The sequence below is a fragment of the Lampetra planeri genome, chromosome 4, assembly GCF_965212315.1.
Source record: "Lampetra planeri chromosome 4, kcLamPlan1.2.h2, whole genome shotgun sequence".
NCBI classification, from domain to species: Eukaryota; Metazoa; Chordata; class Hyperoartia; order Petromyzontiformes; family Petromyzontidae; genus Lampetra; species Lampetra planeri.
In genome coordinates this window covers 28,083,422-28,111,417 of record NC_136110.1, presented here as the reverse complement: position 1 = coordinate 28,111,417, position 27,996 = coordinate 28,083,422, and the positions used below count along the sequence as shown (strand labels likewise).

Genomic DNA, 27,996 nt, shown 5'->3' with positions numbered 1-27,996 from the left:
GTCCCTGTAGTGTCTATAAGTAACATTTTGTGCACACAACCATGCCAACACCACACCAAACAGTACTCCATTATTCTACGGAAAGGAGCAGAAAGTTTATTTCATACAGTGATATTCACAATTGTTTGTTACAGCATATACAAACGACAAAATAGATTAATTGTTTTATCTTGTGGCAATGGAGTCAGAAGGGGAAAACCTGATTGAAGTGAAAAAGTTGAACTAGGTACATATAAATATATATACACTGTATATATATTTCCTTACCCAGTAATATGTATTGGGAAAACTGTACTGAACCCAAAAAAGCTGCATATTTTCCCCAAATGACAATTTTTGTTCCACATGCCTTCAAAAATGCCAAAAGATAGTTGTTTAAATTCTGAAAAGTTCTTACATCCATGTCTGAAATCTTGCATTGTATTGCTACACTACTGTATACCATACATCAGGATGTTGTGTTTATACCGACTGGAATTAAGATAGCTCACCCTGTACATTCCATCATATTTGCATGCCTTAGCTGAATATACATTAAAACGCTTGAAAATATATGCATGTGAGGCAATGGTTATACAGTACTTAGTTACATTTGAGCCTCTGCTCTCTTTTTTATGGAACAAACCCTCCATTTCAATGGATGGGTCATATACAAGGCTTTCCACATAATATACATAATAGTATGTTAACAGGGTTATTTTCAAATGGGGGGGAAAAAATGGACACTATCATACACTGCTCACTTACAAGTAGACAAACTTGAAAAATACACCACTGTACAAAAAGGGGCTCCCATCACGTTACATAGGCAGGAACACAAGATAATTTTATGGAAACGATGCTTTTTTGTTTAAACATTTCTACAATGCACAATCTGCAATCACAGGTATAATTATAACAGTGCAGTAATAAAATCTAAAAAAAAATAACTCAAAAGGCAGAATAAAAACTGTCACTTACAAATATAAACAGAGCTGCAATGCTTGCAACTCGCACGAGCTGTGTAAAAGTTTAAGGTAATGTTACCACAGTCACAAAGTACTGAGAATGTACACTGTATATATGCATGCGGTAGCCCAATGCATGGCGCTACTGCAGCTGGAAAACAAAAATCTGAATTTATAAATGTCAAAAGTTGTAAAATGGTTCTCTTTTTCCATCAACTGGGATACAAATGTACAAATGTACAATCTAAGCAGATATGCAGTTTCCTTTGTTAGCAGTGAAAAAAAAGTCGTTTTCATTGACGTCTTGTTTTGCATGCATATATTTTACTGTATATATTATAATAAAACAGATTGTGTACATTTAATTTAAAAAGTCTAAATAATTAGCACATTTAAAGTACGAAAAGCTTACACGTACGCTTCATGCAAGGGTTAACCAACCACGAGGAATGCTATTTAATCTCTCTTTACAGCAGTGACGGGACTATAGTTTTTTTTCCCCAGTGCATGCCTCTTTGGTGTGAAGGGCCCAAGAAAACCATTGAGTCAGTAGTACCAGGGACCATAAGGCTATTTTGCTGTGGCTGTCAAGTTATTATACACCTTATTTACATTCTATCTACATTACGGTGGTGAAAAAAAAAGCGGTGGGCAGTGTAACGGCGACTCTTGAGGCAACTGGGGAAAGCATGAGCACGATGGTTTTTGTCCCTATTAAGAAGCATGTTTAGTTGAAACTGCATGGCACAAATGCGCTTATCAAGCCGGCCAAAAATGTTTAAGTCGTACACTATATATTGCCTTGAGGTTTTTTTTTATCTCCAATAAAAAAAAATCCGAGTGTTGCAATGTAGAACATTAGCCCATTGTCACGAGTTGTTTAACACTTCTTTGGTCAGCTTTATACAACATTAGCACTGTGTAGTTTCAACCGAACACGACTTTTACACCTTATTATTCAAGCATAAGGTTTTACATTCTATTGCTGGAGAGATTTCATAATTTACTCCCTAAACCTCAGACAAATCAAAAGTCTAGAAATGCTACAAAACATCAACACTACCAACTACATCAACAGCTTATAGTAAAAACACACAAAATGGATTATGATATTGGAAATAATTAAAGCATGCCTGGGATAAAATATTTTCTCCCTTAAATGTACACCTACAACAACATCAATTATTCTCTGGTTGCTTATACGACTCTCGCAAGCAAAGCTTGTTCACAGGATTCCGTTGGGTGGAGCGCCAATAGGTCCAAGGTCGGTGCTGTTCTTCACAAAGTATTTCTCCAGCTTGGCGAGGATGTGCTTGCCATACGTGTACTTGCGCAGAGTTGGTATGTGCGGCCGAATCTGCAAAAAAACACATGTCTTAGGTAAAGGTAGTCACCAAATATTAGGAAGCAAATGTTCAAATCAAATTTTTTTAGTTTAGCTGCATACATCTAGCACATGGAGATTGCCAACAACCAAATAATATCCTCATTTAATTAAAACATTTACACATTTATAAAGTCAACTCAAAATTACTCGACAGCAGCATGCCACACCAACTACACAGCTCGTCTAGATCAATGTTGTATGTTGAACGTCTTTCGCACCGTTCTTAGCCAACTGTGCCCCAACGGAGGTGCAATAGCATTGTGCACCGCAATGCAATTTTGGAAACGCTTGCGATAGAAGTTACTCAGATGGCATAGTAACCCTCAGAACGTACCTTGTGCATGAGGATTTTCCGCTGGGTTGGCTCGGCCATGTCGATCATCTTCTGCACCACGTAGTTGGCATACTGGTCCTTCATCATACTGTAGAGAGCAGTGTGGGGGCCATCTGTCATGGTGCACACCTCTTCGATGAGCAGTGCACGCTCCGCACGCGACGTGTGAGTAATGCACTTCTCAATAACATTGCTGCAGACGGCAAAGGGAGAAACACCCATTGGTGACAGGTCATGCATGAGCAGTAGAATTCGATTGTTAGTGAAAGTCAAAACATTGAAGTCAACAACTTCGACATTCACAAAATGACCACTCAGAAAACATTTACCCCCCCCCCCCTTCTCCCGAGTGGTCACGCTGGACATGACACTATTTGTACAACCCAGTTACTGTTTTAGCAGAAGCAAAGGAGCTGAAACAACACTGCACCTGGCAAACTTGTGTTGGCTCAGTATCAGGACTTTTCCACGCATCTCCGCAACAATCTTGCTTTTGTCCTCCGACCGTCCATGTTCAAGAACGTGCTGTATTACATAGTTTCCATACTGATCCTGAAAACAAGATTTATGGCAGTACATTGAGGGAGAGAGGACACTCATCTTTACAGGTGTAATAATAAGGCTACTAAATAGAAAAAAAAATATTTACTAATGTTAAATAAAATTCAGATTTACCCTTCGTTCAAACTAGTAAATTATTTGCCTAAAATGAACAGTATTAACCATGATGGAGTGACATCGCTGGATGTCATCATGTTGTGGGTGCAGTACCGGCCATAGAGGGGCACGGTGTGCGTTGAGTAACATCGTTGGATGGCCCTACAGGACACGGTGTGTGGGTGCCGACCTCAGGGGGAAGGTCGACCGAGGCCGTGACATTCTGGTTGACCCGGGAGGACACGTGACCAGTTAAGATGACAGGGGGGGCCCCCAAGAGGGGGCTAGGGGGGGGGGGGTCACGTGATTGAGACCCAGGTCCTTCCCGATGGTTCTGGAAGGGGGACGTGGCCCAGTGTCGGAGCCGGCCACGCCGCAAAGAATATAAGCAGTCTCGAGAGGGATCGGGGTTGTTCATCTCGGGAAATAAACCATTCGTCGACGATCTCCGTCCTACGGATCTTCAGGCACGTGGACCCGGGCAGATGCTGCTGGTCCCGGGTCCGTAGTAACAGTTACGTGGTAACTAGTGTAGTTAGCCAGGTGGTCACCACCCAAGATTGTTATTGTGTTAAGGGAAAGTGTACCCCGTCTATTGGAACTAAATAAATGCGCTGCCTTCAAAGTCTACGTCTGCGACTCAGTTGAACCCACTACAATAGTATGGGAGAATTTGCAACGTAAACAATGTAAGGCTACCGTTTCATATAAAGAATTATTTCACAAATTTTGATTTTAAACTTTCGTGACTGCAGGAACTCCTATTCTGTGGTTCTTTCGGTAAAGTCCCTCATATAGAAAGATAAAAAAATGTAAGTGAATAAAAATAATAAACAACACAATACCACTAATGTAGACTGTAACCTGGTTCTTAACCTCGGTGAGTGTACTGGCAGTCTTTAGACTTATTCTTGGTTCTTTCAGTCATTTTAAAACAATATATAAAATATAAATGAAAACAAAAACCACGATGTTTCGATCACAACACAGTGGTCGTAATCAGGAAAAGGGGGTTTATAGCCTCTAAAGGTAAACTGTTTATAAAGGTTCATAGATGGGCGTAGCCCAAGTGTGTCAGCAGCATGGGCTGGGCAGCTAATGTTAATGTAAGAGAAAGCAATGCCAAAGCAGTGGGTTCGACACCAATCAAAAGGGCCGCCAGGCAATCATTTGCACCTCGTTCATGACTTCATGAACGAATCTTTGTTGAGAGCCAGTAGTGGCTATCAACACAGATTAATTCATGAAGCCATCCATATATAGACAATTTAAACCGAGAAGATTGTTATATGTCATCAACCACTTTGGGTCACGACTTGATTTGTTTTCTTGTCAATCTCCACCGTCAGCAGTGTGGGTATGTGGAGCGAGGTGCAAATGATTGCCTGGCGGCCCTTTTGATTGGTGTAGACCCACTGCGTTGGCATTGCTTTCTCCGACATTAACATTAGCTGCCCCACCCATGCTACTGACACTTGGGCTACGCCCATCTCGAAACCTTCATAAACAGTTTGATTTTAGAGGCCAATTCCACTTTTCCTGATGACGACCGCTTGTGTTGCGATCGAAACGTCGTGGTTTTTGTTTTTATTTATATATTTTTTATATTTAAATTACTGAAAGAACAAAAATAAGTCTACATTATAGACTGCCAGTACGCTCGCTCAGGTTAAGAACAATTGCTACAGTCTACATTATAGACTGCCAGTACGCTCACTCAGGTTAAGAACCAGGCTACAGTCAACATTATAGACTGCCAGTACACTCATTCCGATTAAGAACCAGGTTTTTTTGTTACATTTTTATTCACTTTATTTATTATAATTTTTCTATCAACGTGACTTTACCGAAAGAACCAAAGAAAATAATTATTTTACAGCTCTGAGCTTGGCGAATGTCTGGTGCAGACTGACCTGCACAAGCTGTTCAGTGTGTTGATGGAGCTCCTCCAAGATGGCCTGGGTCTGATCTGGAGTGCAGTGCTCCAAGATGCGCTGGATCACTCGACAGCCATATGGATGGGTAGACAAAGCAAATACCTGGAAAAAAATAAGGAACATGGTGGACATGTTATCCATTGTGTAAATGTTTGTTTTGTATGTGCTAGGGCAACATGCCCTTCTCTCCGTGGCTTTGTGACTAAATGTTTTTTTTAACAGAATAAAATTGGAAATTAGTTTTTTTTAGTGAGAAAGAATTTTTACACACTACAGTATTTTTCTCATAATGGATATTTCTTTTGACTAAAAACACCAAATGAAAAGTATGCAGCACTATGTATGCATATAACAAAAGTACAGTTGTGAGGAATGCAATATACAGTACCTGTCCTTTAAACGCATCAATGATGAATTGCAAAGAATGGGGTGGAACACATTCAATGCATTTCTGCACCACATGATTTCCATTTTGATCCTTGACACACTTCAAGACATGGCCATCCAACTCCAGGACCATTTCGTTCTAGGAAAAACAGGATTTAAAACAGTTTTAATTTGTCTAAAGAGGATACATTAAGTGCAATGGTGAACAGATATCCATTTATCCTTCAGGCAATTTATTTTTGTTTCCTTTTCTATGGAAACAACCTGTTACACTTAACAATCAAGCTACTATTTATTCAGGTAAGTACACATCACCACCTTTCAAATAAAACATTGAAGACCTTTAGGGAATGTTTTGTTTGTTGCAAAATCAGATTTTAATTACAATTCTGTCCCCCTATTTCCTGTTGTATAATCCCAGGCAAGTACCTGCTGCTCAGGAGGGATCGATTCAAGAGCCTTTTGAATAACCCGGCAACCGTACATCTGCAAGGCCAAAGGAAGCACGTGTCCTCTGATTCGCTGGGCGAGTGCTTGCTTCTGGTCAGGGCTGCCAAACTGTAAGGACATTGACGGACACGATTTTTCACACCGCACGTTTGAAAGCAATAGTGCAAGTCATAAAATACATTAAAATGTAATAAAATAGGTGTGTAAATTCTGCCATGTGGCCATTTATGATTTAAAAAAATCTGGCTCAGAACAAGAGTACAATTTAAAGGTATCTTCACCAAACCGCTTAACAGCAATTCTCAGTGAGGGCAAGTGTGTCATCATTGCCAGATTACCACAGCAGTAACTTACATAATGAATCTATCAAAGCAATACATTGCAACCTCAAAACTTTACTGGGATATATAGCCAATTTAATTTTGAAGAGTGTTCCCCGCATGTGAGAAGAAAATGGGAGCACCATGAAGAAACCAATGCATGAGATAACTCACAAGGTACACACAAATGGGTTCTTGGACAATACATTGAGAAATAATGCGTGAATGTAATTTTCAGCTTTGGTATGCATAATGGAAGGACGAGAGGAACGTTGTTATACAATCATAAATTAACCACTGTTGCACGAATATCAGAATTAAATAATTTTCTTTGGTTTACTTTTACATGCTCACGTTTATGCCGTATTTAAACTCCCGTCGATTTTCACTAAAAATACACTTATTACTGCATGTACTCCAATGCTTTCAATGTTCCAAATGCAATAACATTACCATGTTTCTATTAAAATGTCCAAGTTCACAGCCCAATTACAATGTACTAATCAATAATATGCCACTAAAATGATATAATTGATTATACTTATGGCAGACCTTATTTAAAAAATATTCCTCCAAATAAGACCTTGGCATCAATATTGTAGTCTAGCCAGCATTGTGTTTCCTACTTATTTCCTGCCTATTTAGAGCTTTGCGATTCTCCTTGCAAGCAATTGTGTGAACACAAATATGTGAAGCAAAATTTTGAAATACCACAATAGGTAAAAATATCTTATGACCTTTCATAATTTTGTCGCTATCTTATGCCAATCAAATGTAATTTTTAATCATGTATTTAAAAAATAAAAAAACATTTGCAATATCTGACATTAAACTCTTCAAGAATACTCCCAAGTAATGTACTTATGTATAAGAGGTCTGCTTCATGGTATATTTAATATAGTATGTGAACATTCGTGGAAATGTGACAACTATACAAGCATCATACGTGGCCAGTGATTTTGTACAATTTAAAGAAAAATATATTTTTAGAATGACTTGGGTTAGGTAAATTATTAAATAATACATCTCGCTTGGTATCATCTATTTATTATCAACAATGCGTACATTTTTTTCACATGCCAAAAATGTCAAATTGCTCTTCATCAAACATGTGAAACATTGCAAAAGAATTGCATCCATTCTTACCTCAAAAAACTTTTGTATCACATAGTTTCCAAAGACATCGGTCATGAGCTGGTAGGCCGAATGCAATATCTCAGCGAAAACCATCTGTCGCTCCGCTGGGATGGCTCTCTCCAACTTTTGCTGTATGAATCTGCACGCCAACAATACAAATCAGTGCTTTCTAACAAAGGAGCCATTCCTTCTTACACAATTCCAAGTTAATGGGCAAAAAATGACAATCCAAATGTATTAAGAATTTTTCTGGACATTTTTTTAAAGGAACAAATAAAATTAGGAATTAATGTATCTGCCGCATTGAGTCATCGGGAAACAATTACCTTTATTGCACCCACATTGTGTGCGGGGGGGCCTTACCTAGAGCCGTGCTGGTCTTGGGAGAATTCAACAATGTGCCCTGCCAAGTCACGGAGCTGCAGATTCGGGAAGCGGTTGTTGCGGAAGTCCTCAAGCAGGCGGCTGCGCCCAGTGGGCATCATCTCCGTCTTGTGGGTGTAGCGGGGCCGCAGTGTCGGGAACAGCTGGCTCCCCGAGCCTCCAAACAGGCTCGACGTCGTCCCGCTCAGACTGCGATATTTGGCCTCGGCGCCCGGTGCCGCAGAAATGAAGCGACCACTGCCATTTGGTAACCCTGCAGGATTGGCAATATAATTTTTTTTTTATTAGCTACGTGCAAAAGAGTACACAGATTTATATGAAAGAAAATACGAACTTGTTTCCTCAATTAAATTTCGATTTAAAGCTTTCGTGACTGCAGGGATTAATCTTCTTGGTTCTTTCGGTAAAGTCACGTAGAAGGGAAATAATAAAAATAAAACATAATAAAATAATTCTCACGACATTTCGGCCACAACGCAAGCAGCCGTCCTCACGTGAAGACCAGGTCTGTCGGGGAGACAGCGCCGTCTCCCCGACAGACCTGGTCTTCACGCTGTCTCCCCGACAGACCTGGTCTTCACCTGAGGACGGCTGCTTGCATTGTGGCCGAAACGTCGTGAGAATTATTTTATTATTTTTATTGTTGTTTCCTCAACTTTACCAAATAAGTGTTACCGATGTATTGGACCGTCGTGAATTTATTTGAAGAGGTGTTAACATGCTGAATTTTGTATTAAACAGATTTTTATAAACCTTTATCATGAGTCTCGATGTTTATACCATGTGTTTTGGGTAAAATCCAAAGTCGTATGCTATGATGAGTTGCATCATTTATCAGCTTCATGGTATGCAACATAAAGTGAAATAAGCGTCAAATCTAGTTATATGCAACAGATGTGGTACGATACAGAAAACACCATTTGTGCAAACATGAAGGTAACTGCATTCCCAAGTTAATGAAAAACGCCAGAATTGTGCACCTCTGATCAACAGAAAAATGTAAGGTACATACCAATGTTAAGGCTGGATGAGGATCCATGAGAGGACAGGGAGGGTGGTGGTGTGAGGGAGCCTGGGTTATGATTAGGGGGGAGCATGCCAATGGGCCCAGGTGAAGAGGAGAATCCAAGCCCATTGTAAAATGACTGGCTGATGGGGGCCAGGCCGCTGCCTGAACGCTTGTAGTCGAGACTTCCAGACAACGAGTCCCTCCGAGATCCACTTGTCATTGCAGAGTTACCTGTGCACGGACCATAGTAATGCAATTGTATCAACGTGCGAACTTGTGTTCCATTAAGAATTGGAGATTGTTACTTTAAAGTCTGGCTCAGGCAAAAAGAGTACAAAAAATGTTCTCAACATAAACATCCATATAGCAATGTCTCAGTGAGGGCAAGAGTATCATCATAGCCAGACTATAGGTCATTATCATTTAAATCCATCCCATTTAGGTATGAACATGTCAAGCATTATTTTTTTTACAAAACCAGTTCTGATCTGATTGACAGTATACACTTTTACAATAGCCACTAGCAGCAGTTATGCTTCAATAAAGCAATCTTAAATTCATGCTGTCGTTCATTTCAAACGACAAGTGTGTGGTCTCAAAAACACTGCCAATCAAAAGTCCGTTGATTTTTCTGCTTACCAGTGGAAGCAAATGCTGAGAGACCTGATCCAATGCCTGCACCCACCAGGGAGCTGTTGTTGCCAAAGCCAAGAGAGCTGCCACTCTGGGAGAACAGGGAGCTAGCCTGAGAGGCAGCAGACAGTGAGGAGTTGCTGTAGAAGGGGCTTGACGCCATGTTTCCACCCCCTTGTTGTTGCTGCTGCTGCTGCTGACTGTGCTGGCTGTGCTGTGCTCCGATTGGGCGGAACAGACTGTTTACAGAGTTGGCCATGCTGTTGGCAGGACCCTGGGCTGACTGGGCAGCTATAACAAAAAAAGGTTAGAATTAGCATTCGAATTTACAAACCAGTACAGGACCCAGATTTTGTACATTAAGCTTGCAGTTACAAACGTTAACCAAGGTAACAGAAACAATAAATAACACTGATAAACGCCACATGTTATTACAGTTAAGTGTTGTCGTTTTGTGCAACTACATTAGTTGAGTGTAGAAAAAAAAAAGTACCTTGTTGGGCAGCAGCCGCATTGATGAGGACAGGTGTTGGGGGTGCAAGACGGAGCTGAGCGCCTAGTCCGGCACGCACATTGGGATTCATCACCAGAGTTCCGTTCTGATCGTAGTATGCAACCGGAGCAATCACCTGATAACCTAAACAAAGAAAAACCATCAGCCCAAGATGTTGTTGAAACTACCCGGTTAACTTACATTGAAGCTAATATAATTAATATGGTCTTAATGTATTTTGCAAGTTGGCGATGGCTAAGTAACTATTATAGTCAGTATTGTGCAGCCCAAGTGTGGGTTTTAAGCGACTGTCTTCACATCTAAATCATAGCACACGTAGAGGTCAGCAAACACATGAAAACAAGGGAATGCCAGTGCCTGGCACCTTACTCGCACATTGCCATCAGGCTACATCCCGAACGTTTACCTTGCATGCCTGCTGCCGCTGCCAGTCCTTGGCTTAAAGCTAGCTGAGTGTTGGCTGCTGTCAAATTGTCTCCTGGCTGCTGGCCCTGCTGGGCTTGGTTTGGAGTGAGTGGTCTCTGGCCACTTGCCGCCCTCAACATCTGAAACGCGTCGAGAAAAGCCACGATTACAAATAGAGGAAATGGTAAATCTATTTTTGGTAATAAATTTCAAATGACAATGAAGCTATCATTGTGAAGTGTTGTTACCTGAAGCTGCCCTTGCTGTGCCTGGGAAGCAGCGGTCTGGTTTGGACCATTTGGTGCACCATTTAGCGCCTGCTGCTGGAATAAGTTGGCAGGATAGACCCCCCACGGGAGGCCATAGTACTGGGGAGGTACCACTGCAGGGCCTGCTTTTCAAAAACAAAAGTAATTTTCCAAGTGACTTTATGAAAGGCAAAACAAAAACCCAAGTACAACCAAATAAAGTAAAAATATTTTGTGGTAGCAAGTACTTCTATGCAAACACACAATTGGTATTATAAAAGAAATAAGACTTAACAGAAATCGCATGTGGTTACAGGGCCTTAAAATCAGGTCTGGCTCAGTAGAGTACATGTAAAGACTCTCATAATTGAATGACCCAAACGACATTCTCAGTGAGGGCAAGATGTTTCATCATTGCCAGACCAGACTTTTATAGACCACTAAAGCCATTCACATATGCAATTTTTACATAATTAAACATTAATACCAGAGGCTTTATATACAATATATCGACCTCAACGTTTTACATTACTACAATGAAAAAGGAGATGACCACATTCAACTACTAAATAACTACTGCTCACAAATAAAATTGAATTATTGTACCCTTTAATTCCAAAATAATAAGTATTCACCTGCAAGAGTGGCAGCTGCAGCTAGCCCAGCAGAATATGGGTCACTTCCTGGTGGGCCCTGGCTTATGATGTAGGGATTGTGCATTATTGTTGGAGGAAGACCAGCTGAAAACATGCCTGTGGAATGCACATGCAGATTGCGTAGACAACTCAACTTACACTTTTTTCTCCACAATCTTATTCACAGTAACGAGCACACATTATCAAAGTTGACAGGTTAATGCAGTAATAATCATAAACTTTCTGTACGGTCAGGCTCAGTTTCAAATGAGTACAAATAGGAGTCTCATCAAAGAACCCAATGGGTTTCTCAGTGAGGGCAAGAGAATCATCACAGCCTTGACCATGAATAATTAATTGAAAAGTACAATTAAAAAGGCAACTACAACAAGTAAAAGCATGATAAAAAAACATTTTAAACAATTCCAATTGCATGAAATCTTACCAACATGCTGCTGCTGTGCTGCTGCAAGGGCATATTGTTGTTGTTGTTGCTGCTGTTGTTGCTGCTGTTGTTGTTGCTGCTGCTGGCTGTTGGCCAGCTGTTGCTGCACAGCTTGCATATTTGACACACGTTGGAATAGCTGATAAAGGACCACACAAATGTATCATTAACTTACAATTAACCATTGTATGTATTAAAATGTATATTACACTATCGTTATACAGCATATACATATTTAACATTTTACAATGCATTAAAAAGCTGTTGCATTCTAATCGACTTGATGTATCCCAGGTCACTCTTGCAAAATAGGTAATTATCATGCATCTCTGAACTGGCCTGTATTTTCATTAGCTGGATTAAATAGACTAACGAACAACATTTTACACAATTAAGGATGAAAATTTCACCCAGAAGCAAGTCGTACAAAAAAAATTCCACAAATCACCTGCTGCTGTGTAGGATAGTCAAATAGTCCGACATTGGCGGCAGGAGAGTCCATTGGCACCTGTCCGCTGGAATACTCAAACTGGAGCGACTCAAGGCTCACTGGCTCAAGTGGATCAATGGGCACGTTTTGCGTCTCAGGGGGCCCAAACTCTTCCACGCATTGCTTGGGGACAGCGTTTCCAGCGAGCGGCACCAGCACATCGCCACTTGACTGCATGACGACACCCAGACGCTCGGCCACCTCAGTCGGCGATTCCTGGCGGCTACCTGGCATGCGGCTACCCCGTGTGTAGAAAGCATGCAGAGCAGTGGATTTGGTGGGTACAAAAAAGATGCATTACATCAGTCGATGAAGATCATTTTACAAAAAAAACATTTTTTATCAAAGTGCATGTTAAATTGTACACATTTTTACAAAGAATATTATGTTCATACATGCAAAACTTAAATATTACCTGAATTCCTTTAAATCTGTATCGATCCCATTTGAAATTGCCATTCCAACTTTCATCACGCTCTCGTCATCCTTTTTCAGATCGCCACCCTTATCCTCCTCAAAGGGTGAAGATTTGCCCTTTTTGTCAACTTTTGAGACATCATTGGACTCCTGATCCACAGCACCCTGAAAAGGTATGACACAAATTATTTTAAATGTAAAGCTCTCAACATATTTCTCATTTAAAAATAAAATGTATCATGTTGCATCATGTTCTTGGTTCTTTCGGTAAAGTCATGTAGAAGGGAAATAATAAAAATAAAACAATAAAAATCTCACGACGTTTCGATTGCAACACAAGCAATCATCATCAGGTGTGAAAACCACACATTTTCTTGCTGTGGTTTTCACACCTGATGATGATTGCTTGTGTTGCAATCGAAACGTCGTGAGCATTTTATTGTTTTATTTTTATTATTTTATTATTTACCTTCTACGTCACTTTACCAAAAGAACCAAGCATATGAATCCCTGCAGTCACGAATGCTTTAAATCGAAATGTTGCATCATGCTTTGCGATGTTACTTACAAATGCTTTTCTAGCTCTGGGATCAAGCTTGTCTCCAGGAGATGGGCTTAGGACATACTCCACCATGCTCACTCCGAGGCCATCTGCTTCTGAACGTGGAGACAGCACCGAGCTCATGTCACTGCTCCCATAACCACCTGGCACGGAGCGCCGCTGAACCATGATTGGCCGGGACACCGAGTGGTCTGAAATATAATTGAGCAACGTTTATGTTTTTAAAATCAAGCTTAGCCATGAAACGTCAACATTAAAGGTTTAGCCTACCCAAGTGAGTCATCGAACAACCCAAAAAAACGTTAATTGGCGAATTTCTGTATTGCAAAAATCTTTCAGATATCATAATTAAAAGCGACAAAAATGAAATGCACCAGTACCAACGAAAACAGTTATACTGTACATGATATTCAAATATTTCCTTCACAACCATGTTTTAAGAAACCAGAAAGTATGTGGATACATTTATAAAAAAATGCAAATCAAATTTGTTGGCATATTTCTTGACAAACTTAATAAAAACTAAGACAAGGAATTCAACTATTCGTAGTAATTCAATTAAATATTTCTAACCATTAGTCAAACTTAAACTCCATCCTTGGATAAATGGCAAAGTTGTCACAACGTACCTGATGCACCCCACGTGTTGTTTCTCCATTCATCACCAAGAAAAAGGCTCTTTGATCCATCCTTTGCAGAATCATCAGATTCCCAGAATTTCTTTGATGGCAAGAGCTGCATAACAAAAATATTATTTGCTAAAACAACTCCTGAAAGCACCACAGTACAATTTCTGAAAATAGTAGCCACAACCACTCACCAGTAACTTCCCCAAAACAGTACTTGAACAATAGGCCCAACTTGCACACATTTCCATACAAGCTGATATGGACCCTACAATTCAGTTTCCATTCCAACTGGATCACAAAGGGAACTTTAAAATGGATTTTTTTTTTACTTTGCACATACCGCAATTGAGTAGGCAGTTTCTATAGGCACTCACCTCACCCATACCCCTTCCTTCCAAAGCTAAAGCTTGGAATCCATGATTGAGATCTTCCACGGAGTGACCCTGCCAAAACAGACACAACAGTTAACGGACCGCAATTTGTGCAATTTTCCAGAAAGCTAAAATGTCAGCATATGCGTCAATGACGAATTTTCCTGCAGAAGTTATTTTCAACAAAAGGCTTCAGTTTTTTTTATTTTACATTCATAAAAACACTTAACAATTTTTAAAAAAATCGCAGCTTGTTCCACTGTACTGACTTTTGGAAACCTATACATAATCAAATACATTAGGCTCAATAATACTCATTTATTTACATCAGTTTGTAATACAATGGAATTGAAATTAAGTTTGGGTTGTATTTTATCACACGAAGTAGTTTCAACAATATCATGCATTGTGAACAACATAATGCATATACTTAAATGAGTGGGAAAATACTCAATATGACCCAATATCCAAAATGTAAGCAATACATACTTTAAAAAGTTAGTGTCCTAAAATTAAACTCAGTAACCCATAAAGATCCATTGAATGAAGCTAGATAAATTTAGGTTTAGACCAATTCAGGACCTTGTTGATTTAATGAATTGTATCCATTTAGGACTTGAAATTATATAAATGTCTTATTTTCATAATACTGCAGTAACTCTGTTAATCCATTCAGTATGGATTCACACATCATGAATAAAAAAGACATGATTTGATGATCTAAATAAAAGCGAATTTATTAATTCACTGGATGCGTGCTTCAATTATTAAATCATACTTAACAACCTATTCAACAACCCCACTGCGTATGCAGCATCCAAGACTGACCATTAAAATGCAGCGGTTGCACTTAATGTTTGTTGTACTAACCACAGCACCCTGTTAAACGCGTGTGGGCGGATGTGGAATTCTCTACAAAAGTTCTTTTACATGAACAAGCTCTCACTACAGGCACAACCACTTACATATTTCACAAATATATATCGTATAGCTTTGTAGCAATATCCAAAAAGCAAACCTTTAGTGTCTAAAATTGCTGCAGAAAAAAATCCAGTGGTAGAATAACACTTAAATCTAACGCCTGTCTTAAGGAAACAATGGCTTGGCAACACCCCACATTCTTTGGGAATTACATCGTATTAAATGTCATAAGAGTGCCTGGGTGAAGCGTCTTACGTTGTTTTTTGGACCGAGGTTGAAGTTACCATAATTGAAACCAAAATAATTTTACAACAATTCGGCATTAAATGTGCACAGTTCATGAGTAGATTAACTAACACATTTAGAGCATACCTACCCCGATTTATAATCTATACATGTTTCTGTAACACGTGACTTGCTCTTCAAAAGACATTAAAGACAGGCCACTTGTGAATTTATATAGCGTTCACAAAGAGAATTATGCAGAGTATATCAATGCAGCAATATATTTACTTAGTCACAGCTTAATTTATGGCACCGAACAACACAGGCATTCTTTCATGTTTCATAGAAATCCCAGCAGCTTAAGCTTGAACAAGTGACAAAGAACACTGCCTCTTGGTGCCGTTTTAATTTTATTTCTCAGCATAATGCCAAATTCTCTAAGGGCACTAATGCTCCAGAAAACAATGTAAAAATACATGCATTCCAGATACGTTTAACCACACAATCGCTTCTTGAAATAACAAGAAAAAGTTACCCCAGTCAAGTGTTTGGAAATGTTCATTTACACCTTTACACAGCATCGACTTTCATTCATTCCAAAGGTTTTCAAACGAGCAATAGCAGGTAATCACCGCCGCTGTGTAAGCTGTACAACATTTAAAATCTATCAAGTAGATGAATCAATTCCGTAGGAATGCAAATGTTCATCCACCATTGAGCGCTGTGGACCAAATCAGTCGATGCTGTAAACATGTCCTTATTTAGGACGAGCAACAAGCCCAATCAACGAGTCACACAGCAAGCCTTTTTTTTTACAAGAGATGAGGGTTGACATTGTTTATGCATTTGCAGCGTTTAAATAATGCGCCTGCTACGACTATATCAACTGAGATGCGCAGTTGACTAACAAACACAAAACTCTCAAACATTACAGTCTGGATTTCCTCCCATCTGACACTTAAACCATAACCATTGCAGCAGGGAAATCCCACCGTTCAACAACGTACATGCATTTACATTTATAAAACACACCAATATCACCAACCGGGATTATGAAAAATCTAGACCAAAGCACAAATCCTACATCGTTTGTGGAAACATTTTATACCAAACTTTACAGAAAAACCTCAAGACCAACACGACGGGCACAGTTTCAACCACTTTTATAGCCGAGGTAGATTAATTAAAAAAATCAGTGGGGGGGGGGGGGGGGGGCGTAACTTCATGGTAAATGAACCCCCCCCCCCCACCAAAAAAAAACTAAAAAAAAAACTTCCCCTAAAACTGGAGGCGAACCTTCTCAGGTCTGGCAAACAATGCACAAACGAAACGGCAAAATGTGTCGACGTATAATGTGAACTTAATCTAAAAAACACGCTACTGCAATGTACCGATCCTGGTCACGAGAAAGTTTGACAATATAAATTAACGACGAAAGAGCCACCCGGCCTCACTCCAACAAAAGTCGGCACGAAAGCCTCCAAGCACTAGGCCTCTATGGTACAGTGCGCTCATGTGGTCAAAAGCAGGAAGTTATTAACATTTAAACAATTATATACAAACGGATACTAAAAATTGCCACCGAATATTATCATGCAACCATTAAACGCGATTTAACGTGAACATTGGAATTAATTGTGGGCCCTTTTCAAAAGCCACAATCTAAAGTGTTCACGAATCAATTCCAAAAGTGGGACAATGATGCACGTGCGTTTGGCCGGCCTTACTGTACATTAGGCACTGTACTAAGAGCACGAGGGGCTGGGTCCATTATTAAAATAGTTCAATTTAAAAATTAATAATTCTAAATGTACACTAAAAAAAGAGAACGTGGAGCGAGCTCCACATTCAAATTGTCTAACGTCGCCTTCACAACGGTAAAAACGCCAAAGGAAACACGTGCACGCGAGGAAAGGCAACATCAGGAAGTAGACAATCTTTTGTTATAAACACGAACTTATAACATACAAACGTCAATCTAATATATTAAAAAAATATACGTTTGATGCAATAAATGTTAATCAGCGAATAGACAGACCTAATCATTTTGCATTGCGACGTTGTAAAGTGATTAAACCACGGTACCATATCCAAAATTGCAAGTACACACAGTACAATCTAACCCTACATTTGTAGTACATACGAACCGTTGCTATATTATTGATTTATTATGAAATAAATCGCCACACCAGCTCAAAATGAAAAGCATTGCATACAATAACTTCAATTACAACCTAACGAAAGGGTTTTCAAATACCAACCCATCTCGAAACGACACCAACCCAATCCACACCACCCACAAAATCATGAGACCACTAACCATGCCATCCCCAATGATACATCACCTCCAAACCATGAGATACCAACCACAACATCTCCAGACAATGAAACATACCGGCCACATCTTGCCAAGTGGGTCACGTTAACCGCACCATCTCCAGACAATGAGACATCGCGGCCACATCTTGTAAAGTGAGACCGCACTAAACCACACCATCTCCAGACAATGGCAGACACCACGAAACCCACCCCCGTGTGCCCCACCTGGTCAAGTTGTTGGTGTTGCTGCTTGGAGCCAGGCCCGGCCACCTGCTGTCCATGCTGCCTCTCAAACAAGTATCCAACCATCGCGTCGTCCTGCGAGCGGCCAGCCTGCACTACCTGATGTTGCTGATGATGATGATGCTGCTGCTGTTGTTGAGAATGTTGATGTTGCGGAGGGCCCGGTTGGGCCATCACGGGCATGGCGCCTCCTCCTCCTCGGCCGTCCTGGCCACTTGCATGCATCATCGGCCGCCGCTCACCTTCATGCCTCGAAAGCAAAGCGAAAACAAAAAAAATACTTGTTTCATTCAAGCGAAGAAACTGTCGGCGACGATGACGACAGCGGCACAGGGAGTCTGGCTTCGATGTATTCGGGTGGTTTAATAATTAGCGGCGTGAAGGAGCAGAACAATGAAAGCGAGCACGCGTTGCGGCCTACGCGCTACCCGCGCTACCGGCTCAAGCCTCGCGCCTTGCCTAGAACGGCAGCAGAGAAACGTGCCCCAGTCTCGGCAGGGGTGGTAAGGGTTGGTGCGTGGTGGTTCGGCTGACAAAAACGTTACGGACTAAGAATGACCCCCCCCCCCCAACAAAAAATCAGCAATGCAAATAACTATCCCATCTCCTTCACCATCGGGTGGCTTTGCGAATTATATATAACACGCATAAAACCCCTACATAACCACGCCGACACGTAGCTACGGTTATCGGAAACTCGCCGAGGCAATCGGCGAGGCGAAACTCACAGCGAAGGGCGGCCGATGCTGGCGGATGGCGGCGGCGGCCCCCGCCCGTGCGCTCCAGCATCACAATATGGCGCGGACCGGCCCCGCGGTAATGGATGCCATGAGCGAGCGGGCGGGACCCTGAGCCACCGGCTTACTGCCGCCCTCCCCTCAGCCAAACCACCCAACCACCACCCGCCTCCTCCCACCCCCCTCTCACACACCGACCAACTTGGTTTCGCTCGCCGTGTGCGTGCAAGGAAAGGGCGTTGTGGGGGGTTTGAACCCTGACCCTGGCCATGCCCGCCTGAATATTTGGAGTTTGGCAATGTCTCTCTCCCCCTCTCTCCCATTGTCGCGTGGATTTTTCTCCGGTTCCTCCGGTTTTTTTAATTTCATATTCAGAATCAACGTGCGATGAGAGTGTTTGGCTGCACTGAAAATGTGTCCACACGTTGAGCTATCATTTGTGGACAGGTCGCTTCTGAAAAAGAGTATATCTCAGTGGGCCTTGCCAGGTAAAATAACAAATATTTAGTTTGATATTTTGAGTTTGCATGACTCTCTTCTTTTGGTTGCATGTATTTTTATCCTGGTCCTCCGGTTTTTCCCACCACATTTAGAATCAAAGTGCGCTTAGATTATTTGGCTGCATTAAAATGTCCATATCATAAGCCACTTCATTGAGCTATCATTTGTGGATAGGTGGCTTCTGCAAAAGAGTATATCTCAGTGGGCCTTACCAGGTAAAATAACAAATATTTAGTTTGATATTTGGAGTTTTCATGTCTCTCTTCCTTTGGTTGCATGGATTTTTATCCTGGTCCTCCGGTTTTTCCCACCACATTTAGAATCAAAGTGCGCTTACAGTATGTGGCTGCATTAAAATGTCCACATCATAAGCTTCTGCGTTGAGTTATCATTTGTGATAGGTCGCTTCTGCAAAATATCTATACACCCTTATAGCTCAGTGGGCCTTACCTGATAAAAATATATATATATTTAGTTTGGAGTTTGGATGCCTCTTTCTCTCTCCATATGGTCGCGTGGAATTTTCTCCGGGTCCTTCAGCGTTTCCCTCCACATTTAGAATCAATGTGCGTTTAGCGTATTTGGCTATTGCTATACATTTCTACATAAGCCACTTCGTTGAGCTATCAGTTGTGGCCAGGTCGCTTCTCAAAAAGAGCTACATAGCTCGGTGGGCCTTACCTGGTAAAGTAAAAAATAGTTTAGTTTTCTTTCGTATGGCCGCTCAAGCGTCGGCAACCTTTCAAAGAAGAATGCCATTTGTGTTGTGTTTTATCTTTGACCAAAATACTACTTGTACACGTACACCAAACACGGCAGGTATACAACAGATAACAACATACCTGTCAATCCCTTATCAGTGCTTACCTTATTACAGACTAATTTTGTCATTATTGGTCACCCTGTGCCCTTATAAATCTCAACATTCATCCTACAAAGTCCCATCGCAACAATTATTAAGTAAATTACTCTGCCGATTATCACTTTTTATTACGATACAACCTCAAATTATTTCCATCTTTTTCATAGCCCCTCGCATAATGTAATAAAATTATCATAACAAACCCATCAATTCTTGCACAATCCTCTTCCCACCTAATCTTTGACTCACTATAGTTCCAGAGTTTGTTCTCTTTCCTCTAAAGATAATCCTGCATAGCTCGCCAGTTATGCAATTGTGATAAATATAAATATGTGGTTGTATATACAGTAGCTGACTTTTCTAGCCATGTGTTTAAATATCCTCAAGCTATAAACTAATGGCCATGCCATTCTAATCAAGAATGGCCATGCCATTAACGTTCTCGTATCTGCAGGATGTTTGCACAAGTGGCACCCCTGTGAGTGAATGGCATCTGCCATTTACTTACCCCAGCTGCTGCTGAGACCCACACAAGCCTTCATCGTATCCAACATTTACTACTGCAACTCTCCTTTATGGCCTCCCTAAATCCATAATCTTCAAACTCTGGATGATCCAAAATACAGCTGCTACACTACTTGCTTGCTCCCATAAATAAGATCACATCATTCCATACCTCTCCAGTGGTTGGCAAATCGAACCCAGAAATGATTGTCAAGGTCCCAATGTCATCAAGATCTTCCACAAACGTGCCCCTTGCTTACTTCTCCCCTCTTATGTACTCCTCTCGACACACTCTCCACTCCAGAAACCACAGAATTCTGTCAAAGCCCTTGGACGAACCTTCACTCAGTGGAAGGTCACTCATTCTCTTCCGCTGTCCCTGTCATCTGGAATTACATTCCCCCCAGTGATCCAGGCTGTGAACTCCCTGCCCCCGTTGAAGTCCAAGCTCATGATCTTTCATCTGCCTATGGCTGCCTGTCTCTATATAAAAAATAATATATGGCCACAGTTTGTGTACAGCATATTGAGATGAGGTAGCATTAAGATGTTATGTAAACCCAAACTTTATTCATTGCATTATATGACCATGATCGTGGCATATCTGGCCTACAGACAGTGACAGGTATACCACTACTCTATCTGCCTTCGGCAAAAAAGTGGCCTATGTCATATATATACATCAGGCTTGCCATGCACGTTGTATGTATGTTGAACTTCTTTCGCACCGTATGTAGCCAATCGTGCTAATTGGAGGTGCGTAAATCAATGGAGGGCACCAGCGTTAAGATGTGTTCTGATGGACTGCAGCATCGGGTCTCGTTGCATTGGTGTCTCACCCGGTCAATGGAAGTAAGTATGAGGTCCTGATGTACCGTCATTGTTGGATCGATTATGGAATCAGAGCGTGTGTTTGCACAGGTAGTAGGCTGGAGGGCAAATTGAGTGAAGAGAGGTATTACATGAGCAGGAACAGGACTGAGGGAAATCCAAAGGCCGCATATGCAATTCCTAACAGAGAATCAGCATTATGATGTCCACTGTGGGTGCATGGCACTTTGTTATATCGTTATTCATGCAGCTGCTCTGTCCACCTTGCATATTGCCTGGCTTCAAACCCTCTAGATCAGTGTCCTTCACGAATTTCCAGAGGGGGTCGGTCAACTTTCGCTGATAAGACATATCTTGAAAGTGTTAGGTGGTGATGGTTATGCTCTCCTTTTGGTGGGCCACTTGGCTTGGTAACAGAGTCTGCCAAATGTTGAAATCGATTCAATGGCCAAGAGCATGTTCTGGATGATGACACGGTAACCACAGAATAACCACAGGGTCACTGGGGCCAGCGGTTATTTGGTATTATGTCATGTTCTAACTCCCGGTCGTGTGCATCACGATTTCCAGGCATCTTGTGTAAGATATCGGAGGATTTGACTCGTCCCCTGCTCTGGTTGTCACAATACTTATGTTGAATTATGTTGAGGCTGCTACACATTAGAAACCATTGGGGGTTGACAGCATGATGGGGTGTTTTCACATTTGTCTATTGTCTGGGGCCGCACGTCAGGGGCCGCACTAACGGCCACCAGGGGCCACCAGTAGCCCGCGGGCCTTACAATGAAGAACGCCGCTCTAGATATTGCAGGGAAGCATTATCTGTTGATATTATGAATTTATGTACAATTATATATTTTCCCCTTTATGCATAGTTATTTGGCCAACAACCATCTAATGAAGCTGCTCTGCCCATCTAGATATCTTTAAAGTGTTAGATGGTGATGTTATGCTCTCCTTTTGGCAGGCCACTTGGCCTGGTAATATAGTCTGCCAAATGTTGAAATCGATTCAATGGCCAAGAGCATGTTCCGGATGATGACACGATAACCACAGAATAACCACAGGGTCACTGGGGCCAGCGGTTATCTGGTATTATGTCATGTTCTAACTCCCGGTCGTATGCATCACTATTTCCAGGAATCGTGCGTAACATATCGTTGGATTTGACTCGCCCCCTGCTCTGGTTGTCACGAAAATTATGTTGAATTATGTTGAGGTGCTTTTAGTGGCAGACTATAATGAAAAACGAGGAATGTAATGTAAAGGATAGAAAGTATTGTAATAATGGTTTGGAAAGTTGGAGGTACGTTTCAGTTTGATTGATGTTCCCTGTCAGTGACTACACATCATACTTAAGAGAATGAGAAACAAAATGCTGAATTGCTCTGTCCCCACGTGTACTTTATTATGAAGATAATAAAGACCGGTGGCCATATATTTACTATGCAGTGGTCAGATTTGACAGGAAGAATATTGCCCAATGTCCACACATCTCCTGAGAAGAAAAATCTCTCAAGTGACTACATATTAGGACTGCAAAAGTGCGATTCTGCATGCATCGTTAGAGAATATGTTCTACATATATATTGTTAGGACAATTCAAAATAATGTTTTTTGGGTTAGATAGTGTAAATATAAATGTGTTGTAAACCCACCTTGACCCAACACAATCAATTAGTAAGGTTTGTCACGTGAACAAAACGTGGCAATTAGTTACTACTTCAGCACATAATATTTACAATTTGAGTACTGTATGACGTTTCGCTGGTGATTACAGCCAGCTTCATCAGGCGATTTGTCCGAATTGCAAAGAAGTCTTCCTGTTTCTGGTCTTAAAATGATTAAGGTGATGTCATCACGATGTGCCTACACGTGCAAATATCCCAGGGGTATTAATGTAATAATCTTTATAATAAGGGATTATGTTAATCTGAAAATATGCAGTACATATGACCGGTTGGGTGAAGACAACCATTTGGTACAATGTTTATGTATCCTTAGAAGGACATTTGACTCCATAATTCCCACTGTAAAATATTTTGCAGTACACGACCTTTGGCTCTAAAGTCTAGATAAATGAGTGAAGCAAACTTTCCAGCCTACTTTTCCGAGTAAGGCTATAATTTCCTGTAATACATTTCCATAGGTTATTATAATGACAATATCATGAGTAAATCTGATATACTGAAGTTAATATCTTCACCGTGTATGTTTATGAATTTATTTCTCCAACCCAATAAAAAACCCCATCTTATAATGTTATTGTGAATAACTTTGGTGAGATGGAAGGCATCGAATAGTGTAGGCCATCATCCATCAAATAACATGGCAAATTATACAAGATTTCCAATAAGTCAGGATACATAGGGTTATATTTATTTATAAAAAATGACATACGGTTATTTCATTTATTTTATCAAATGTTCAAACTGACGTCTATTAACATTAATGCATGCATGAATGATGTTGTGAAATTAATTTAAGACTTTTTTTTTAAGATTACAAGTGTAATGTTTGAAAAATTTTCAATTATGTTTTGTCTCCATTCATTCAGGGTTCTTGGTCGAGTTTTGTAAACGACAGATTTGAGGTGATCCCACAGGAAGAAGAAACTCGATATTAATAATGATAATATATAAAATAGAATACATTATTAAATGTTCTACTGCCAGTGTTAATAAATTCAAATAGATTAAATGAATCTGTTTCCTCACATTTGGGCTACCCTCTATGTAAGATTGTGCTGTAAATATGCTGAGAGGGCAGTGGTGATGCAGTGGTGAGCACACTATGCTATGAATCCGGTGACCTAAGTTAGATTCCTAGCAACCGTGGGGAATTATATCTGAACTGCCGTTATCCTCCACACTCCGCCAACCCACACTGACCAGCATGGTGGAGTATGGTGACACAACATGCATGACCAACATATGACATTCATCCAGCAGTTTATTGACAAAAGAGCCAGATTTTTTACGATTGTTTAAATTGAACTTATTACACATTATTTCGTGTATAGCTAGGCTGCTGATTTATGGCGACCCTTCTTAGCGGGTGATTGGATACCGTATACGTATTGTGAAAGCAACGGGTCCATATATTACTGAGCAAGGTTGTTTGAAGGTTTCTTAAGTTACTGTATTTAAGTGGTTTTATTTAAGTGGGGTATCTATAAATTGGTCACCCTCAAATGTAATGAGTCACAACCTTTTAATTTGACTGTTGTTTACCAGGAGATGGGCAACATATTAAAGGTTGCCAGGGTTTAACAGTGTGGCCACTGGTGTAACAAAAATAACAAGGGCATAGTATTTACAAAACAGTGTACTATAATTCAATAATAAATGGGTCTGGACGCGCTCAAAGCACACACACTGTATACACCTATACTGTAAATGTATCTGTTTTTATATAGTTATCTTACATTTTAGGTGTAAAAGCCGAATGTTTGATTCCAAAGTTTAATATCGTATTGGAGTTTATCTATGATGGTGGGGCTCTTCAATTCTGCACATAAGTACTGTATATTAAAATGCATAAATCAAAGTGCAATCTTGAATGTGGATTTTTTTTTCCTTTTAAGTTCTTGGAGGCTGTTTAATATGAGGCATGGGGCTCAGGCAAGGGATAATTGTTGGCATAATTGAGATAATGGATAGGAGGCGGAAAAGAAGAGCTTTTATGTTTGGGAGGAGAGTTGAGAAAATCGGGACCTTGGGGTTTTATCACACATTACGTCAACTGCATTATGGGTCAGTGAAAACATTGTTTTACATTCCCAGCACATTCTTTCACAGTGTTAGGAGCAAGACTCAAACATATATATCCAAATTTCCATAGAGCTTGGTGATGCTTTTTTACTTGTCCTGACTTACAAATGTATGCCTGAAACCAAAATTAAAAAAGCATTTCCATTACATAATTTATAATGTGGTTTACACTCATTATTTGCAGGTGGTTGGTGGATAATTGCATTGCAGAATCGTGAGGCAAGACGACATATTGGGGAGGCTTTCATTCAGATCATGGCTGATGACGATACCAAATTCTGCAGTGTTTATTTCTAGATTTGAAGCTTTCGTGACTGCAATGATTCATATTCTTACGTTTTTTCGGTAAAGTCACGTAGATAAAAAATTAAAATTAATAAAAGTAAAATAAAAATAAAATTAAAATCACGACGTTTCGGAGGCAACACAAGCTTCCGTCTTCAGGTGGAACCGTCACAGCACGATAGCTGTATCAAGTAAGAGGAGTGTTTGGTGAAGCTTTTAGAATATTCTAGACTTCCCATTTTATGATTTAAACATAAAAATACAACTTCATATTTTTTTAGAACGTGGTTTATATGCAATCATTGATGGCAGTGTTTTGAACAATAACCTGGGACAAGAACTCTGGATCTTAGTTCAGTATTCTACAAAAAGTGCAAGCAATCTTTGTCACTCAACCACTTCCATTCACATTTCTTGAATAAAATAATTCAATTTGAAATACATTAAAGATTTTTTTTTATATAAAAGCAAGCTTTTGACATGAGTATAATTTCCAGACCTGTCATTACAAACCAGATGTGCTCAAATTTATATAAATAACTAATTGACAAATTAAATTGTCTGCATCCGTAGAAAAATATATTGACGATTTTATTGGATTGCAAAAACATGTTGCATATGCATGCACTACTGATTTCCACTTGTGCCTCTGGATTAAAATATGTTTAGGTATGATGTGCGGAGTCGGTTCATTGCACTTTGGCTCACGTGGTGTTGTTGTTAATATTACAGGAGACAACTAAAGTGTGGGTGGCATGTGTATATATAGTAAGCAACTAACTGAAATAATATACTGTACTTTATTGATATTGGATTAACAATGCAGTGAATTAATGTGTGGCCCTTGGCGGTCACTCATTACCTGTAGGATTATATACCTTGTCAATAAAGCTTAACATAATGTTTATCATCCTGCATTGTTCGCCATTCCCCATTGCCAAACATTCCAGAGTAATCACAAAACATGAACTGAAATGCACCTTTTCGTGATCTTGTTTCAGCACGTAACTGTTGACTGTTGAACATTGACATTTGGACCATGAAAAGACATAAGCAGTATTTAATTTCAGCCGGAACAGTCTGAAATGCTGTTGTGGGAAATAGTTTAGCATGTTAATTAAAACCACGGTGACAACAATGGTGAGTACATGAATACAATTATCTATAAACCTGTATATAGGAATATAAGCATCTAGGATACAATAATATTGGATTTTTAGAATGTAGGATTATGATTGTACTGCAGTTGTCGTGCTTAATGTCGATAATTCCTAGTCCAAGCTAGAATAGCAGCATTCTGAAAAATATCAAGTGAGAAATTAAGTCCTGGGCATAAGGGCTGGTGTTTGAGGACATTTTTCTCTGAAAAGTGTCTTCAATTGAAAACACTTAGAAAATTATTGTAATGGTACAATATATTTGTCCCCATATACATTTTTTTGTATATACATGTTCCAGTAAAGTACTGTACGTTTTGTTGAATGCAAATTAATACAAAATAATACAAATTAATACAAGCTACAAATTGACAATGAAAAAAAAATGCCTTTCGTAAGAATGTACTGACATGCCCACAGACCAACTTACAGATTGAATATAACTTTAGTTGAACCGGTTGGGTAAGCTGCAGTTTGCACCGTACGGTATGTTTAATGCAGCTATACACCTCTGCTGAGGTGCAGTGTAGAATGAGGCACAGTGCCTAAACAATTTTCAATAGATTTTATGCCAAAAGCAAAATAATAATGATATATAGTAGGTTGTCAGGTTCAGATCGAAAGTAATGTACGTGCTTTAAAGCAGGGCTTCTCAAAATGATGTTCTCAATACCTTTCTTTCCATGTTCAAAACTCTCCATGACGGTTGCCACCTCTAAGGTACAAAAATAAACCGGGACATGTCTTGGGAAGAAGCGTATCTCATAGTATCAGAAAAGGGGAGACTTACATATATACATTGCCTTGACTTTGAGTGCCGTATCATTATACAACTGACAAAACAACCGGGACTTTTAATATCCTGGGAAGACTTAAGATTTTCCAGGAGAACTATCTAAAAATTAGGAGTCTCCAGGTAACATTAGGTCAGGTTTTGATTTAAAGCTTTCGTGACTGCAGGGATTCATCTTCTTGGTTCTTTCGGTAAAGTCACGTAGAAGGGAAATAATAAAATAAAAACATAGAAGGGAAATAATAAAATAATAAAAATAAACATTGTATTCTATTATGTTTTATTTTTATTATTTTATTATTTCCCTTCTACGTGACTTTACCGAAAGAACCAAGAAGATTAGGTCAGGTGGCAACCCTAATCCCCATACAGATATAAATAAAGCCATTGCACACTGCATACATCTGATGATGGGTAAATTTGAAAACCTGTATTGTGTTGTGAAAACTGGAGATAGAGAAGCCCTGTTCTGATGCAATGAGTCACCTTCCATGGTATTTCACCACGGATGCTGCAGATGCCATCTCAACCAGATTCATTAAAATGT

General features: G+C 40.0%; 1 protein-coding gene and 3 non-coding genes across 13 annotated transcripts; all 4 read right to left on the bottom strand.

Annotated features, from left to right (window-relative positions):
* Positions 1 to 80: 80 nt before the first annotated feature.
* LOC144717894 (pumilio homolog 2-like) lies at positions 81 to 18,873 on the bottom strand. Of its 10 annotated transcripts, none has more exons than XM_078593671.1 (22): positions 18,735 to 18,873; positions 18,106 to 18,256; positions 14,302 to 14,370; positions 13,928 to 14,033; positions 13,305 to 13,489; positions 12,735 to 12,901; positions 12,278 to 12,557; positions 11,830 to 11,968; positions 11,385 to 11,501; positions 10,750 to 10,895; positions 10,503 to 10,641; positions 10,076 to 10,219; positions 9,589 to 9,873; positions 8,953 to 9,180; positions 7,920 to 8,193; positions 7,566 to 7,695; positions 6,079 to 6,207; positions 5,651 to 5,788; positions 5,239 to 5,364; positions 3,099 to 3,220; positions 2,669 to 2,861; positions 81 to 2,304 (listed from the first exon to the last, which is right to left on the bottom strand). In XM_078593671.1, the coding sequence occupies exons 2-22, from the start codon at positions 18,232 to 18,234 to the stop codon at positions 2,173 to 2,175; spliced, it is 3,378 nt and encodes a 1,125-aa protein (XP_078449797.1). In that variant the 5' UTR covers positions 18,235 to 18,256; positions 18,735 to 18,873; the 3' UTR covers positions 81 to 2,172. The 10 variants fall into 10 exon arrangements, with proteins under 10 accessions (XP_078449797.1, XP_078449798.1, XP_078449789.1 ...); XM_078593672.1 differs by having other exon boundaries at positions 10,750 to 10,892; XM_078593663.1 differs by having other exon boundaries at positions 17,989 to 18,248; positions 18,735 to 18,855.
* On the bottom strand, positions 6,341 to 6,433 carry LOC144718265 (small nucleolar RNA SNORD103/SNORD85). Its single transcript, XR_013585307.1, has one exon. It is a non-coding gene; the product is annotated as a small nucleolar RNA SNORD103/SNORD85 (small nucleolar RNA).
* LOC144718267 (small nucleolar RNA SNORD103/SNORD85) lies at positions 9,262 to 9,355 on the bottom strand. Its single transcript, XR_013585309.1, has one exon. It is a non-coding gene; the product is annotated as a small nucleolar RNA SNORD103/SNORD85 (small nucleolar RNA).
* Positions 11,081 to 11,171, bottom strand: LOC144718266 (small nucleolar RNA SNORD103/SNORD85). The gene has a single exon (XR_013585308.1). It is a non-coding gene; the product is annotated as a small nucleolar RNA SNORD103/SNORD85 (small nucleolar RNA).
* Positions 18,874 to 27,996: the final 9,123 nt, after the last annotated feature.